This window comes from Lepidochelys olivacea, assembly GCF_965140295.1.
Source record: "Lepidochelys olivacea isolate rLepOli2 genome assembly, chromosome: 3".
Lineage (NCBI taxonomy): Eukaryota > Metazoa > Chordata > Testudines > Cheloniidae > Lepidochelys > Lepidochelys olivacea.
In genome coordinates this window covers 108,985,778-109,003,662 of record NC_140413.1, presented here as the reverse complement: position 1 = coordinate 109,003,662, position 17,885 = coordinate 108,985,778, and the positions used below count along the sequence as shown (strand labels likewise).

The window sequence follows — 17,885 nt, the reverse complement described above, 5'->3', positions numbered from 1 at the left end:
GAGACTTTGGCTACTAAGTCATTTAGGTACTTCGGAAAATGTTACCCTAACTCGGAAAGATTGGTTGCTTAGTCGAACAGAAACAAGTAGTTGTGGAACAGTAATAACTGTTTTGGACAGAAACCCATTGATCTTTTCTCGAGCACAAGGATCTTTGGTCCCTCTCCTGTGTGCGAATTAGAACAATATCCTCCCCTTGTCCAGACTCATGGACTTTCTGGATGCAGGATATCATTGCTGGCCATTCAGATGGAATGGTGAGATGAAAAGAGAGGTCTCAGCCAGACTTTTTCCAAGACAGGAGAGAAGCCCAGGTCATAGGGACAAACAGCCACTGCTCAAAAACCTCACGAAGATATGTGCGTACCTGAAGGTATAGGAAAAATGCTTAGAGGAGAAACAAGAAGATGTGCAAGGGCTGTGCCAGGCTAGTACTAGGAAGGCATAACACTGAACCAGGTGCCAGGCTCAATTATGGGCTCCTTGGAAGCGGATAGGAGAGATGCTAGTGTGCAAATAGGCACATATTTGCTGTTTACATAAATAGAAATATTTATTCTCTGCTCTTGCACTAGTAAATATACAGTTTTTCTTTTATACTGCTGAGCAAATGTTTGAACCTGGCCACTAGTCTCCCATTTGCCTTGGGATGTGGGTGGCCCCAGTAGAGTTACAGCTGCAGAAGAATTACAGGTACCTCTAGACGGATCATCCCTGCTGTGCTATCACACTTACTGCGTTCATCCAAACATTCCATTGGCTTCAATGGAACATTAATTCACAGCTAAAAGAAAAGGGGGACTTACTTGTGGCACCTTAGAGACTAACCAATTGATTTGAGCATGAGCTTTCGTGAGCTACAGCTCACTTCATCGGATGCATGCTGTGGAAACTGCAGCAGACGTTATATACACAGAGACCATGAAACAATACCTCCTCCCACCCCACTCTCCTGCTGGTAATAGCTTATCTAAAGTGATCATCAAGTTGGGCCGTTTCCAGCACAAAGCCAGGTTTTCTCACCCCCCACCCCCCCCCACCCAAACTCAGGAAATGGCCCAACTTGATGATCACTTTAGATAAGCTATTACCAGCAGGAGAGTGGGGTGGGAGGAGGTATTGTTTCATGGTCTCTGTGTATATAATGTCTTCTGCAGTTTCCACAGCATGCATCCGATGAAGTGAGCTGTAGCTCACAAAAGCTCATGCTCAAATCAATTGGTTAGTCTCTAAGGTGCCACAAGTACTCCTTTTCTTTTTGCGAATACAGACTAACAGGGCTGCTACTCTGAAACCTGTCATTATGTAATTCACAGCTATAACCTCAACAGGCTGTGCATTAGCAGGCTATTAATACATACTCAGGGTGCACTGTGAGGCACAAGGCTAACAGTGGTAAAGGGGTTATTATGGCATTTATTTCAGAGGAAGAGTGAGAACTTCCTAGGAGCATGTCAGTTTCAGCCCCCTACCCCCTCCCGCGCTGCTCCTGCCCAAGAGGCTCCAGCCACTAAACCATCTTTCCCAAAAGGTTCTGGCCTCCATCATCTATTTCATCTATTTCTACTTCAAGAGAGAAAAACTTAATAAGTTGCTGCCACTCCCAGCTTCAGCAAAAGGGACGTCATAGACAAAGGGTCACTACTCTCACATTGTTTATATCCTGTTCTACCAGCTAATCAGAATGTGACTTTGGACATTCAGCAACCAAAGCCATGCTCTAATGGCAACAGAACAGCAGGAGTAATGATAGATCAGATATAAATGTGTTAGTTATCCTGACTATTTACAAGGAGGAAAAATTGATTATGAAGCACTAAAGAACTAAAGAACATCTGTTATAACTATTCTGCTTATCTGGCTTTTGGTAACTCTTACAGGATATACTGTACATATTGTGTAACATGGAACTCCTTTATATTTTGACATACATTACAAATATTATTAAGCTGTACAAAATGACTCATGTTAACAACCTGTAATAGATAATAATCACTTTAACTTGATAATTAACACAGTTCCGAGCTGATCATTTCCCTCCATTTTTGTAGCAGTCAGATCCCAGACAAAGAACATTTTGATGTTGAAATACAAAATTTAGTTTGAATTTGTGAAATAGTAGGCCAATTTTCATGTAAATGTCAATGATGAAACACTGCTTCAGTGATGTAATGATGGGTGAGCCCAACATTAAAACACACATTCATCCTTCACAATGTATCTTGAAGGTAGTAATACTCTAGCAAATGGATGTTTATATGAAACTCCATTCAAAAATCATAATGACAAATTCTATCACACTGAAATCACTGTGTACCGAAGAATAGATTGTGGTCATCTGGCATAAATGTGCAAGATGGGGAAAGATGAAGCTAGCACTAGCTGTGAGAAACCCATGGAAGACCTGCTGCCTTCTTCACAAGTCTGCTGAGCAGAGCTGACATGGAAGGAGGAGGATAGCACATGTTGCACCCTGAGTCAGGATATAACAGAGGTGCAAATGTGCTTCCATCACTGCTACCCAGAGTGATGAGCTTCCCTTAGGCACGACTCTTGGAGCTGCCACCAAGGAGGCCATGTCCTAAAAGCCACAATATAGCCCCAAAGGAATGCACTATATACGGTAAAGTAGATCACACTGAAATATAAATAATCAATTATTATTACAGCAGACTTTTCTTTTTTCTCTTATTCCTTGTATAATGTTAATTGGCTGAACTAATTGTGTATTTAATATGTCCCTTTTCAGAATGCAACTGTAGTCTCTCAGCTACCAAGTCATTATTAATTCGTTTTGTTATCATTGTAAACTTATTCAGGGGCTAGGAATCCAATTTTTTTTTAAAATACATCGAGTAAAATTTTCAAGAGCACCTAAATGTCTTAGGATATTAACACCCACTGAAATTCATTGGGACTTAGGCTTGTAAGTCACAAGGCACTTTTGGAAATTTGACTTAAGTCTGCTATTTCAGCTTCACTCTACACATCTTACTTTGTTATGCAGTTTTTGAAGATGAGCAGAAAAGTTTTAAAGATGTCTGTAAATTAGTAGCAAGTTTAAACATACACTGGGATACATGCGGTAAGGTCTGCAGCATAGATCGGTGCACGACTTGGAAAGAATAATTTGAACTACTTGTTGCTGAATTCTAAATTAAATGCAACTATTCAAGAAAAAAGAGCCCGCCATGACTGTGAACTATTCAATGAAAACATCTGGTCAATGAACAGTGGTGATCCACACAGCAGGCAAAATGTTCAAATGTATAAGGAACAGAATTAATACTGAACATCTGATAATCCCATCATATATATCAATGGGAGGGCCTTTCCTGGAATAATTTGTTTAGTTCTGGTCACCCTACCTATAAAAAGATATAGCAGAATAGAGGGAGTTTGGAGATGACCAACAAAATTATTTGAGCCATGGAGAGACTTCTAAATGAGGTAATATTGATAAGACTGGGAATGTTTAGGTTACAGAGCAGACAAATACGAGGATACATGATAAGACGTATACACAGTAATCTGTGGTATAGAAAAGGTAAGTCAGGAGCTCCTAGTTACCCTCTCATAATACAAGAAGAAGTGGGTATTTTAGAAGGGACATAAATCCTCACGTTTCAGGATATAAATTAACCACAAATGGACATGTATTAGGAAGAAACTTCCTCTATGGATAAATTGTTCCATAATTTTTCACCTCAGGGTTTCTTACACCTTCCTCTGAAGCATCTGGCACTAGCTTTTTTCAGAGACAGTGTACTGGACTAGATGGCCCACTGCTCTGATCCAATATGACAATTCCTATATGCCCATGTGTCTTTGTTTGGGTTACATTCCTCCCCATTGAATTGGGGTGGCAAGACAAATAGTTGATCATAATGAATTTGCTTCATAACATAACATTTGTTTTGCATTGGTATTCAGTCTTATATAGGTGCTTACTAGTAATATAATATGGTATGTCATGATGAAGTGTAAAACATAAAATCTACTACAAATTAGAAGGGGAATGCTATAGTAAAGGGGAAAAAAGTGTTAAAAGCCATGTTGTGTCAACAGTGACCAACAGCTGATGCCAGTTTATATGAAATGAATTTGTTACATTATCATTAAATTGTCGACATAACAAAATAACCCAGTACAACTAGTGCCCTAATAACTTCAGGCCTCACCCAACTCCCACTGAAGTCAATGGAAAGGCTCAACGGAAGACAATGGGAGCTGGATCAAAGCTCCTTATTGGCAGTTGCATCAGACAGGCCAACGATTGAATGAGCACACAGACTGAATAACCCATTTGCTTACAGAGATTTTCCCTACAGGGTCATGGCTAAAATATACTAGTTGGGCTTTGTGGAGAACCTTGTACCTTTTCCATTGATCCCGAGAGGACTTCAGTCTCAAGGACTCAGAATTTGACACCTTTCACAAGCAAAAATATTTACAAAGAAATAAAACACTTTAAAAAAGCAAATGTGTGTGCACAGGGTTGGATTTTCAAAAGTGCTCAGCATTCTGTTCCCACTGAATTCAGTGATATAATTTCCATTGGCTTCAAAGGGAGCAGAGTTGGGCCAATGCTGAGTGATTTTGCAGTAGGGTTTAGCAGGATTTTTTTTAAAATCAAAGCAGACATTACAATTGTGTTACTTTATATGAACTCTGGTATTTATACTTCATAATGTATTTGAAAGCAATAATGAACAATGGGAGTGTCGGGCACTATGCCAGCTTCCTCCATAAACTCTTATGTGCCTACTTTATAGTTTGTCACACACTTTAACGACTAAAGATAATTTACCAAAAACAATAAAAACAAGAACAGGGGGTCCTGAAACTGCTAACTCTTGGCTGAAGCCATAGCACTTTCTAAACAGTAGTCTATCTAGTCTCAAGAATCCTTCCCATTAAACATTCCATTAAACATCACATCACCCAGAACTCATCAGAAGCCTGATTCTCTTCCTACTGAAATTAATAGAAAACTCCTACTGACTTTAATGGGCAGAATCAGGCCTGGTAGAACTTCTTTTCTTTCATGTCTAAGAGAAGAGATTTCTATGTAGATTTAGCAATTGATCTTTTAAACATGTTAACAGTGACTGATGTTTTTATATGGATGAATTGTTAAACTGTAGTTAGAACTGCTATTTCCTGTAGTAGGAGAGATTAAGTACAGACTATGGGCCAAAATTATGACAATCAAGTAGTGGAGGTTGGAGCAAGCACAATCTTATTTTGCTGGTAAGTGGAGAAAAGCTCAGATATGGAATCAAGGCTCAAGGTTTGCAAAATTGCTTGGAAAAAAGCATACGGAAAGCAAGGGTGCTGAATAGGTCTGAGGAAGCCATTTCTCTTACCCAAACGACCCAACCTTGGTCAAATGGCTACACCTAGGATCTGTAGGATCTTTCTGGGAAAAGCAGCAGCAGCAGCAGAAGAAATGTGTGGCATTACTGTGGTGTCAAAAAGGGCAAGGAATCAATGGAAGAAACAAAAAACCACATAAATTTTATCTGCAGAAAGAACACAGATTTACTTTATTGATAATGATTTGTACAAAATCATAGAATCATAGAATATCAGGGTTGGAAGAGACCTCAGGAGGTCATCTAGTCCAACCCCCTGCTCAAAGCAGGACCAATCCCCAATTAAATCATCCCAGCCAGGGCTTTGTCAAGCCTGACCTTAATGGAGGCAAAAAAATGGAGGCAAAAAAAGACCACCATGCTCACAAACCACTGTGCTTATACCCCATCTGGAGTGTCCTTTCAACTCTATTTTGAACCAGCATCTTCTGGGATAGAGACACTGCTACTAAGTTGAGAAAATTAAACACACACAAAACTACAGTACTGTTGTGATAAAATTCTGTCTCTTACTTTAGTTAATAATCTACCAGTGCATGATATTGTCACATTGCTGCCATCAAGAGATCTTTACAGTGTTCAAGGTGCTGATAATAATATTCACTTTTGGACTTGGCATTGCATGAGACTCTCATCAGCACATTGAATTATCACATCATAAGCACAGTGCACTTTGGATTGCTTCAGCTTATAGAGCCCAGCAATGCAGGAATAACAAGCCACTTCCATGTTTTTATTTAGTTTTTGTCTTCTCCAGAATGTAATTGTTTATAACTTTTTAAAAAAATATCTATTTTTAACATGCCCCAAAATGACAGCTTCTCCACTCCCATTTTCTCTCTGTGTAATTCTGTCTCTATGGGTTCTGCATCCATCACTACAGGAGGTCTGATGAAGAACTGTACTATGCTGAGGCTGTTTTAAAAGTTATGGCTGCAATATAGCAAATGAGGGTGGAAACAGATTAGAGTAAAACAGCAGAAAATGACTATAGTGGAAGCAGTTTGGAAGTAGTTCAAACTATTGAATGAAATATTTATATGCACGGTGAGGGTAGAGAGAGTGAGGTTAGAGCATTAAAAATTATTGGATGAATGCAAAAAAAGAGGATAGATACTAAGACAGACAAATTAAAGAACCAAGACCATGATTCTGAGCAAAAGTCAGAGAAAAGTAGGTGAGAGCTGATGTTGAGTGAGTTAAAAAGACAAAGACAAATAGGATAAGAAGATAAGGTCAAAGGTCATGATGCTTATGGGCTAGGCCTGAAGTTTTAAATTCAGAGCCTGTCTGGGTTTAGAAAAAACCTTAGAGAAAATTGAATGAAAAGTATTTGAAAGCAAAGGGAAATGTATTAGATAGATGACATACTGAGCTTCCTGAAACTAAGAGATCAGCATTATTTATGACTGTCCATAGTATGGAAAACAAGAAAATATAATCTTTAATAATTTATTTAAAAAATCCTTATGAATACACATTGAGAGCAAGACTCATCCATAAAAAAAAGAAAGTTTAAGACCTTCTACCAGATCATCCTAAAAGTAAGAAATAAATATTACCTCCATTTTGGATAAAGATTTACAAGTGTCACCAGCTAACTTTTCATAGCTATAAATTTTACCCTAAATGCTATTTGGTTTCTTTAGAATCTTGGCCAAGAAAAACTTGAAACTGAAAAATGTTAACAAACATTTTAAAGTTAACAGTCTGGAGGAAGTAGCAAGGGAGGTGGTTTTTTGGGTCTTCACCTGAGATTCAATCGATTTCCTCTTTGTCAATACTGCAAATATCTGTGTACTAATATATGTAAGCTGCAAGGATTTGAAAGACAGGTCTTTAGAGACAGGAATAGTGGAGACTACTGGGAAGCTAAAGCCCCTGCTTTTGCAATGACAAGACAGTATATTGTGAGAAATGTATACACACTTGTTGCTGGCACTGGAAGAATACGGGCTTTCCCAGTGGATTCCACTCTATGTGACATTACGAGATGAAAATACATGCCACGAACAAAAAAACACTGGAAAGATACAGCATGTGTTTTTAATTTCTACTCAAAACACCCATTGAGCTAAATTCCACCCAGGCAATCCTAATTATTTCAGTCAGTTTCTTCAGACGTATAGGTCTTTTATTTTTGGATGAATTATTTCAGTCAGTTTCTATAGATGTATAGGCCTTATAGGTCTTTTATTTTTTTGCACGGCATGTGCAACACAACAACCTAGAGTATATGAAACAGACTCTTGTTATATGTAACACAATTAGTATTTGAAATAAATACCTCATAATGAAGGGACAATGCTTTCGATTCTATTTGGGCCTGACCCAAAGTCTATTGAAGCCATTGTATTTATTTGGTCTTTGGATCAGACCTTGAATTCTGAAAAATTGTACCGTATTGAGTTAGACATAATCCCCATTACCTCTGAAATGCAATGTGATGAATAGAGTATCAAGAAAAGGGGGTGTTCATATACAGTACCCATAAATTCACATTGCTAGATGTTAGGAGGATTCATAACAGCAAGATTAATTGCATAGCAGCTAGGCTAACTCCTTACAACATGACAGTGAACATAGTGGGATGAGAAGGATATTGAAGGAGCAATATAAACTCCATCAGAACTGCACATGCCTATTTCGAAAAAAGTGATTTAGAGGGTGGTTTTACTCCCCAGCCAATACTTTTAGATATCACAAGGTACTCTGGAGTAAAGATTAGGATTATTTTTAAATTAATAGTTTAATTTAGCACTTTATTTTGGATTCCCGGGATTTTGCCTCCAGTTCCTGAAGGCCACCTGTCTGGGGACAGTCTTCTGATAAAGCCATGTGCAGAGCTGAACAGTATCTCAGGGCTCAATCCCTATATGGTGTTAAGCACTCTGGGCCTGATCCAGCAAAGCACTCTAAGGGCATGCTTAATTTTAAGTATGTGAATAGTCCTGCTGAAGTAAAGCTCACATGCTTAAAATTAAATAATGCTGAAATGCTCTGCTGGATTGGGACCAGAAGTCTTAGCACCTTGTCAGACAGAGCACTTACACACAGACTTCCAGCACTGTAAGTAGAAAGAGATATTTCTTCCTCTTTCCCTTCTTTTCTTAGAGACCAGAATATAGAGAAAAGGGAGGAAAAAAGTCCTAGGGCTGATAATAGGAGGATGTGAGGCTGAAACCTGCTTGAGTCTACTGTAACTGTATTAGAGGAGCAGGGCTGCTGACAGGCTGGGCAGCCACTTCTACGGTAAGAGACACAGAGACACTGGAAGGAAAAGCTTTTCATCCCCTCTGCATCTCTTGATTCCTTCCCTCGGTGGTGACAACATCCATCTGTCACAGGCTGTTGTCAGGTCACTAAGAGTAAGGAAGAGTGTACAAGAACTGAGAGCATCAGAAACTAGCTCTGGACAATGATCCCTGAATGGGCTACCATGGGATAAAAGGCTCTATCCTGTCACAACAATTCACATGTACATCTTAACAGCAAAGCAGTTACTTACATTGCCAGGAGATGCACTCCATATGCAGTCTCTCTTTACCCCACAGCAGCCACTATGTTTTGGCCACCTGCCCTTGATTCAGTCCAAAGACAAGCATCCTTCTCATTTGCCTCCCACAGCTTGGATTGAGATTTTCAAAGAGACCCCATGGAAGTTAGGCACCCAACTCTCACAGGCTTTCAATGGTAGTTAGACACCTAACTTTCTTAGGCTATCTTTGCAAATCACAACCCCAGTGCCTAATCAGCAGCCCACTGAAATCAGGAAGTGAGGGCATGTGGTAAGTAGTGTGATTTGCATCAACTTGGCATTCAGTTCCAGCATGATTTTCTACCACCTGGGTCTTGATCCATTGTCCATTGAAATCAATTGAAAGACTCCTATGGACTTCAATAGGCTTTGGATCAGGCCCTTAGAGATGAGGCAGAGGAGAAAAAATGCCTCTTTCCATAGATAGTGCTTAGATACCAGTGATGGGTGCTACGGAAAACCCTAAGATAGATAGTGTTGGGACAGAAGAATGGATATTGCTTCCCATGTATGTTAGACAGGTCTGCAACATTTTGTGACAGGTAAAAATTAAGTTTTGAAAAATGATCAGCCAAGTTTTAAGGAGCTCATTGAACTACCTGATTTAAATCCAAGGTAGTTTAAATTACAATACACATCATACCAATGTGAGGCTTGAGTGCAGATCCAGGGCAGTAGGTGGCCATAAATGACATTTACCAAATGGAAGGGTGTGGCCCATAGCATGCAATAATGTCACACCCAATTTTGATAGTATGTGTTGCCTCTATCACTAAAAAGTCCCAGAATGTTACCTTTGATCAGGGATGCTTCTTTTCTCCCTTGTCAGTTCGTTCACAGTGGTTGGCTGAACACTTAAAAAGCAAGAATCATAAATATCAATTAATGTGTTGTAACTCCACTAAGGACTTAAATCAGGTATTTTCCCAATCATCACCAACATTTACCTGATATTGACCACATACACGGTATAATTCCAGTTCTGGAAGGTCTTATTTAGCTGAAAAATACAGAGAGAATAATTACAAGGATGGTGTGATAAAGAAAGGCTCCTGCATTATCTAGCAGAGTCTTATAAGCTCACCTCCCACCAAAAACAACACCTTTATTTGGCAAAATGAAGAGACTAACATTTTCCCATTGTGAGATTATGGCCTTATTAGGTGTGTATATTTACCGGTGCAAAGTGGAGGGTGCGGAAGGGACCCGTAATAAAGGTACTGTGCAATCAATAGACAACTGTAAGAGGTGCTGAGACACCTCCCCATGCCATTTTTTCTGTAAAGTTTGTGGTTGGAAAGATTTCTGGGCACTGAATGATATGGGAAATACACTGTAAATTTTTCTCAAAGGTCTACAATCTGTTGCTGAACCTCTCTGTTTCAATCTTTTACTTTAAATAGGCATGAAGTGCCCAATCCTGCCCCACTGAGGACAATGGGAGTGTTACCATTGACTTCTATGGGTGCAGAGTCTATCCCTAAATGCATAAAGAGGTGACATACTAGTTTCTATTCCCTCTTTCCGCCCCTCAAAAAGTTCAGACCACATGTAGGGGTAGAGACCTATGAAGCAGAGCGGTTACAGAGGATGTGCATGGTTTGGTTTAAGCCGGGGAGAGAATGGATTGAGCTGCCTGGCACCACCACCCTATGACTAACATTGGAGGATTTTGTAAATTTGGGGAGGATTATTAAATTGTAACTTGTGGGGGTGAAAGTTCAATGGATGGAGAGGGTTGGTTTGTTTGTATGTTTGTTTCCCCAGACTGTGATCTTGAGAGGAAATTGAGAATCGAGAGAGTACCTGTACTGGGGAGAAGGACTTTGTGGCCTGCCCTGATGGTGCTCAACTGCATTCTTTCAATTGACTACTTTACAGTGTCCAAGAGAGTGGAACAAGGTATTTTTTTGGCCATGTTCAAGAATTAAAACCCAGAAGTCCATACTCAGTGACTTCAACAGCACAGCAGTGAAGAATTTCATCAGTTCACCACGTGTCTTTGCAGTAGGCTGATTGGCACACCGACACTAGACCCTTCATAACCTCATTGTGGGAGTAACATACAAGATGGACACACCGTATTTAACCCATTTTTAGGTGTGAGACCTCCTGTCGTTCAGACGGAATGCAAACCAACTACTCCAGTGATCCACCCTAAGGATCCTACACTGTATGAAATACCTGGCTGGAGCCAACTGTGCTCTATGGACCAGCTTTTCACTGATTGTTTTAAGAGCACGGTGGGGATGTTCTCTAAGACATTTAGATGCAAAGCAGGTCAATAAGAATATAGTGCATAACTGTCACTTTTCAGTGCCAACATCCACCAAACATCATCATTAAATCTACATCAGTCATTTCGTAGAGTATAATTTATTTTAATAATGAATGTACAGATTCGAGGTCTCTTGCTACAGAAATATAAATACTGCAGCTCTATGTCAATAAATCTATCATCAGGAAATTATTTTTCTTCTGGAAAAATAATAGTAGTAATAGAAAAATAGAAAGCTGCCCCTCCACCTGTACAAAGCAAAATGTCCACCTCAAACCACTAACAAAAAAGTAATGAGCCTCAGTTACATCTATCAACCATCACCTGATCTAATTTACAATGTGACACTTTATGGAACGTTATTGACATCAAAATGCTCTAAAGCAGATTCCAACTATTGTATATTCCCAAAGTGTTTTGCCCAAAAATTTGTTTTAGGGTATAAAATTATGTGTAGGTAGCATGCAAATATCACTTCAGGTTACTGTATTATCAAAACTTTTCACAGACATACAGTAATTTACCATTAAAAATTCTTTACATTTATATGAAAAAGAAAAAGGAGGGCTATCTAGGTAGGCATTCTACCACCAAATAAATAAACAAAGAACAACAACAACAACCAGCTATCAGAACATAAAAATACATTCTCCCACATATCTAATCTGTATGAAACAGCTCCCTAATATGAGGTAGAGAAGGTTAATGTACTAAATCAAATTCTAAAACAGCTCATAAACAAGAACAAGATCTTACTGTTCTGCCTACTTTTCTGCTTTTGTATATGTGTTGACCTCATTTTTAAGACAACCTCATACTTGCAATGTGCTTTAGCTTGAGAGCAGTTAATTACACGTAAATAAACGTTACGGTCAAATGTCAATATTAGGCAAAAGTTATTCTGGAAAATCACATGGTTCCCCTGGGCTATGCCTCCTCCAGAAATATTATATTTGAAGTTCTTTGTATTCTAATAGTAACTTGCTGAGAGAGTTCTTTCTGGTGGTGTCTTGATTATTATTTTCTGATCTTTTCCTCATCACTTTGATGACCTGTGTTTGCAGCCCATCCACTTATGCACATCAAACTGCATTTGGTGGCTTGACATTTCTGGATCCCTTGTATCAGCATAAAACTAGCCTGGCATGGGGAGAGCATGCTACAATAAACAAGGCAGTTTCTGGGTATTATGACAATCATAGCAAGCATACATGGCTTTGAGAATCTCTGCTCCAGACATACACAAACTCTGACCCACGGACCACTAGTAGTGTTGACCCCTCATTTCTATTGCTGTAGAATAACATTTCAAAAACACCTAAGTGACTTAGGAGCCTAAGCACTACTTTCATTTGTGACTTAGGCACTTAGGATCCTAAGTCCTGTTGACTTTGAATGAGACTTAGATGTATAAAGGCTACATTTTTAAAAGGCATTTAGGTGCCTAAAGATTCAGATAGCCACCTAGTGGGATTCTGAAAAGCTCCAGGTGCCTAACACACATTGATTTCTGTCCCAAAATGCCTACATCACTTTTGAAAATGGGACTTAAATTCCCAAGCTCCTTAGATAACATTTGATAATTTTACCCATGGTACCTAAGGGCCTAAAGAAGTAGCGTGTTCCCACTTGTTTTAACTACTGTACAAACAAACAACAGACCCTGCTCAGGAGATCTCATAAACTAGACCAACTGGTTTCTTTGATGTTCCCCCTTTTTCCCCAGCTCTTTTCGATTTGACGTAATTTAAGGTGCAGATTCACAAATATACAACTCACATAAATAGGGAGAAACTTAACTTACCCATTCGGCCACCACACTCTGTACTTTTGACTCTAAAATGGACTTGTAATTGAAGACAGTAATGGAAATCCTGTAGAATAGCCCCCCTGTCCATTAAAAACAGTATTACAAATATCAGAAACATTGAACATCATTCATAATATATTGCCAAACTTTCTCTGTTTAAAACTTCAAGACCTTATTTTTGTAGCAAAAGATAACTTGGTGGATAGGGTCTGAACTCACATTTTGGTATACCCAAAACTCTTGTTGCTATTATAGGAGTTTGAGTGCACACAGGAATGCAGGATTGGGCCTACGGTCCAACAAAATGGAATTTATATGTAAATATGACTCTGTATATGACTGAAATGTAATTGTGAGATCCTGAAAATGCCATAAATATAAAATAATAATAAATACTGAGTTTTCAAACAGGACATAATCTGGTGTAATCTAGAAAAACTCTGCAGATTCTACTGGAATCTCTCAGGATTTACAATGGTCTGAGAGCAAAATGTGAATCCATCAGTTTAAAAGCAACAAATAACCAAGGACATAATTTGAAGATAGTAGGGTTCGATGGGTGTTTCTTGGACACAATACTGCATGAAGAATCTTTGTTCTCAAATCCCTCTTGAGTTTGCACAGCTGGCAGTTAGAAAGACAAACCATATTTTAACTGCAAAGTGAACAAACTTCATTTGGAAAGCCTTCAGATACAATAAATCTAGAACTTCATCTTGCCATTTTTTGAAGAGTCACATTTTAGATGACAGTGAAACTTTAGAACATGAACAAGACTATTTTGAAGTGACAGTAATTAACTTTAGATAAATTCTCCCTAAACTCATGGGGACGGTAAACAATTCTTCTTTTCCTGTTGCAAAATTTCACACATACATAAATAAATAAAATAAGTTTTGTTCCAGGCCATTTTGTGACTCAAAAATTTGACTTTTCACAAAATAAGAATTGTGCTTTAAAACACTGCAAAATTTTGCCAGCCTTCATGGGAAATGGCTCTCTCTGTGTGAAATTCATCTTTATGTGGTGGGGTGGCGAAAGGACCTCCAAACCAATTAGGCTCCACATGTGGATTGTGGAGGACTCCACCAGCTGAGTGGCCATACAGGTTACCTACTCTCTATGAACTACAGAAAAGGTATCAGCACTGCCTCTGAATACCGTATTAGCCATGGGCATGGTCCATAGATCTCCATTTATATAGATCCTATAACTTAAGTGGATGCGGAGGTACTGTGGCTGCTCTTACAGTCCATTGGCGGGAGTAGCAGCTGAGGAGAGGCCTTGCCGTGGTCCTGGGTTGGAGTGGAAGAGCTCAGACACTCAGGCTTTTCTGAACCCTTTGAGAATTCAAGTTCAAAAATCAAAGTCAAAACTTCAAAAATGTTGAAGATTTTGTTAAAATAGAAGATCATGCTACAATCTGTTGAAAAAAATAGATTCAGTTGAATAGATTCTGAATGAGACTTGAGATTTTCCAATTTAATTGTAAATACTTTGCATCACCCTACTCATGAACTTGCTTTTCTCTTTGTTATGGGTTACTCCTACTGCCACTAAGGTCAGTGTGAAAACTCGTTTTGAATTCAACAGTGCAGAATCAAGCTCTTAAAGGAAACTTGATTGCCAAGTAATGTTTTAACTAAACTCTCACAGCAAAAGGTCATAAATCTAAAGGACACTAATGTATATTTTCCTAGTAAAAAAAAAAAATAAAGATAAAAATTCATTATTTGGTTTACTCTGAAAATGGCATTTCCATTGTTATCTTTATTGTGATCATTTCATGGAGGAAAGTGGAATGTTTAATTCTGGACTCAGAAAGAGAAAATATACTGTACTGTAAAATACATGGTATATACTATATATAGTTAATGTATTTGATATGTATATACATACAAATGTATACATGTATACACATACAATAAAATACATGGTATATATTGTATATTGATAATTAAATACATGGTATGTATTATTTTTAGATAATATATTTTATGTGTGTATATATATATATATATATATATATACACAGTAGACATACAAATGTTACACACACACAGTGTCATATTATATGTATAGTCTCTTATATAGTTATATAGTGTCACACATATGAGTGAAATGTTCTTAATGTACAAAATAAAATACTTTTCGAAAACAGCATCTATTAACTAGTGTTAAATAGTTTCACAGTCACCACCACATTATGACCCAAAGCGTGTTTCAGTCAGACTAGCAAAGAACTACTCTACATTTCTAATCACTCTCAGGAGACTACAGGACAGCTGGTGAATCCAAAACTGCTTCCCCACTTAAAATTGTTTCCCCCCCCCCTTAAATATGTTGCTTGGAGAAAATTATTTTTACAGGAAAATAATTGATGAAAAGTAGACTGAAGCAGTTTAACATAAATAAATAAAATGATTAAAATTGCAAAAATATAGAAGATGAGCAAAAGTATCCGGATTGGATTCCCACCCTCACCCCCCATTTTCCTCACATTTTTCAAAACTTTCATTGTTAAATTTGAGGTGGACCCTGGATTTGACTTTTTAAAATAATCAAAGCCACAAAAATGTAAATACTGTAATTGAAAAAAATCCAAAAATATTTAAGAATAAAAATAATGAACATCAGAATAATAAATAAATAGATGTCAATCAACTTATTGTCCCAGCAGTCTCCTTAGAGCTCTATTGGTTAGAGAATGGGAAGACAGCTATTAGAAACCACATGTTAATGGCATGTGCTAAGATTGTTTTGGAATATGTTACAAATTCCCTCCTACTGTAATTAAATTGCTATTCTACAATCTACATGAAGCTACATGTAAGGATTAAACCTGGATATTTCTACATCCAGTTCTACAAAGTGCATATCTAGGAGATGAGGTGATATTTTCTCTACATCTAGCTTAATGCCTTGACATACTGTAGTTGACCTCAGGTCCACACAGGCAGCTCAGTTCAGCGAAGGAGTTACATAAATAAGACAAAACTAATTTTGGGGAGCTGGTAAGTGGATTCAGTGGTCTGTAAGGGGTGAAGATTTGGCTTGTTCCAGCAGATGCATTGGCCAAGGGATTTTCATACACTGAAATAGATGACTGGTGGTACATTACTTGAGAAGCTGATCTTTGGGACTGCAAGACAGAATGATGAATAGTTGCTCCGGTTATTGTTACAGCATAGTTTAAAATACTCTCAGTGGCATGAATAAAAGTCCCGCTGTATGGAGATGACAGAGATATTGCACTGGCCACTACTGAAATTGTTGTTGGTTCCAAAATAAAAGAGATATTTGTTATTTTTTCATAATCGGTGTACGCTTCAAAAGACAGATGCATGGTCTGTAATTGCGAATCAGTGGTATGAATATTACTGGAATTCAAAGAGGACATTCCTTTGTTAATAAACCCTTCAATCTGTCTGCTAGAATAGTAGTATACCTCCCATTCTGATTCTCTTCCTGGAAGTGGTGATTCAGTATTTGACATCAGTAAAGTAGTACTCCCAATATTTACATCATAGAGCACTCCCATTTCAAGAGAAGGTGTCAGATTGATTTCTGGATCTTCAACAGATTTTTGTTCTAGAACAGTTATGTGGCTTTTAATTGCTAGCTTTGTTAGTAAATTTAACTCTGCTACATTCCATAGCTGACCCAAGCTTGGTGAAATTTTGTCAAGATCATTTTGAAGACTTTGTGATAGTGAGGGTGTAGAAAATAACAATGATGTTGAGCAGCTGTCAGGATGTGCGCTGGCCCTGATTTTTTGTTCTGAATGAAGAGTGTCTGTTTTTTCCAAAGACAATGTCATTGTGAGGAAGTTAGAACGCAGTGAGCTGTGTGTTCCTACAAAATCAGTGTCTACATCTGGCTGAACTTTACTTTTTCCATTGTCAAAAGCACTTGTTGGATTACTCTCTTTGACCATATAAATGTTTTGTGATTGTGATGGTCCATTAGCTTTTGTATAGGTTACCGAACTCTCTGATGATCTGTCAGGTAAGCAGGCAACATAGTTATCCTCTGTACACGAAGGCTGGGCTGCCGAGTAAGTGAAGAAAATTGAAGCAAATGTCTGCCTGTGATGTTGGAAGGTCATGCCGATTTGATCTGGACTTGAAATTTGATCCCAAGTCTGCATGTGTAAACTAGCAACACTTTTAAATTCGTCAGTGAAAGTTGCATGTGAAATATCAAAGGTACTCGTCCGTAACTGCATGGAAGGCTGATGTGAAGACATTTCCAGTGAAGGGAAATGAGAATTTGAAGACACATTTATGTTAGGAGAAATGGTCATTTTTGACTGTGATATTTTCCCTTTTATATTTTCTGAAATCCCTAGTGAAGGGATCAGAACAATTGAACTAAAGCTTTCCATATCCAAAGATGACATATAGCTAGAAAAGTTCATTTTTTCTGTTCCATAACCTGATGTATTGATGGTAGTGTGCATAAGGATATTATCAGCTGCAGTAGGGGAACTAAAAAATGTCTGTTTCTCTGTTGAGGAAGTAAGTTTATTAAATGAGAACCACCAGCTTTCTGAAAGTTCCCCAGAAAACTCTGGAGACTCTTGTTTGAAATTATAGTACAAAGTCCAAAAACTTGCTGGTAAAGAAGGAGCAATATTAATATACTGTGTTGGCAGACCCAAATAACCTGGTTTCCAGGTATTACTGATTCTGTTCATGTTTTCTGGCTCAGGTGTAGAAAAAACAGAATCTTCATGTAGGTTGTCATTATGATTTGTATCTAAAGTACTTTCTAATTTTTCATTTCCAGGGATCTCATTTGGTTTCCTTTGCATATTTGCAGAGGGTTTTAAAGAATGGGGTATATAGTTGCTGGTAGAAATAAGTGTGTTGAAGAGTT

The 17,885-nt window shown here is 38.1% G+C and overlaps 1 protein-coding gene across 6 annotated transcripts in view; it reads right to left on the bottom strand.

Annotated features, from left to right (window-relative positions):
* ADGRG6 (adhesion G protein-coupled receptor G6) overlaps positions 1 to 17,885 on the bottom strand; it is a 172,964-nt gene that overhangs the window by 55,882 nt on the left and 99,197 nt on the right. For all 6 annotated transcript variants that reach the window (XM_084622436.1, XM_084622438.1, XM_084622434.1 and 3 more), the window contains 3 exons: positions 12,999 to 13,084; positions 9,864 to 9,916; positions 9,711 to 9,770 (listed from right to left, as the gene is read on the bottom strand). In XM_084622436.1, the coding sequence (XP_084478562.1) occupies positions 9,711 to 9,770; positions 9,864 to 9,916; positions 12,999 to 13,084 (199 nt within the window). The remainder of the gene's footprint in view (positions 1 to 9,710; positions 9,771 to 9,863; positions 9,917 to 12,998; positions 13,085 to 17,885) is intronic.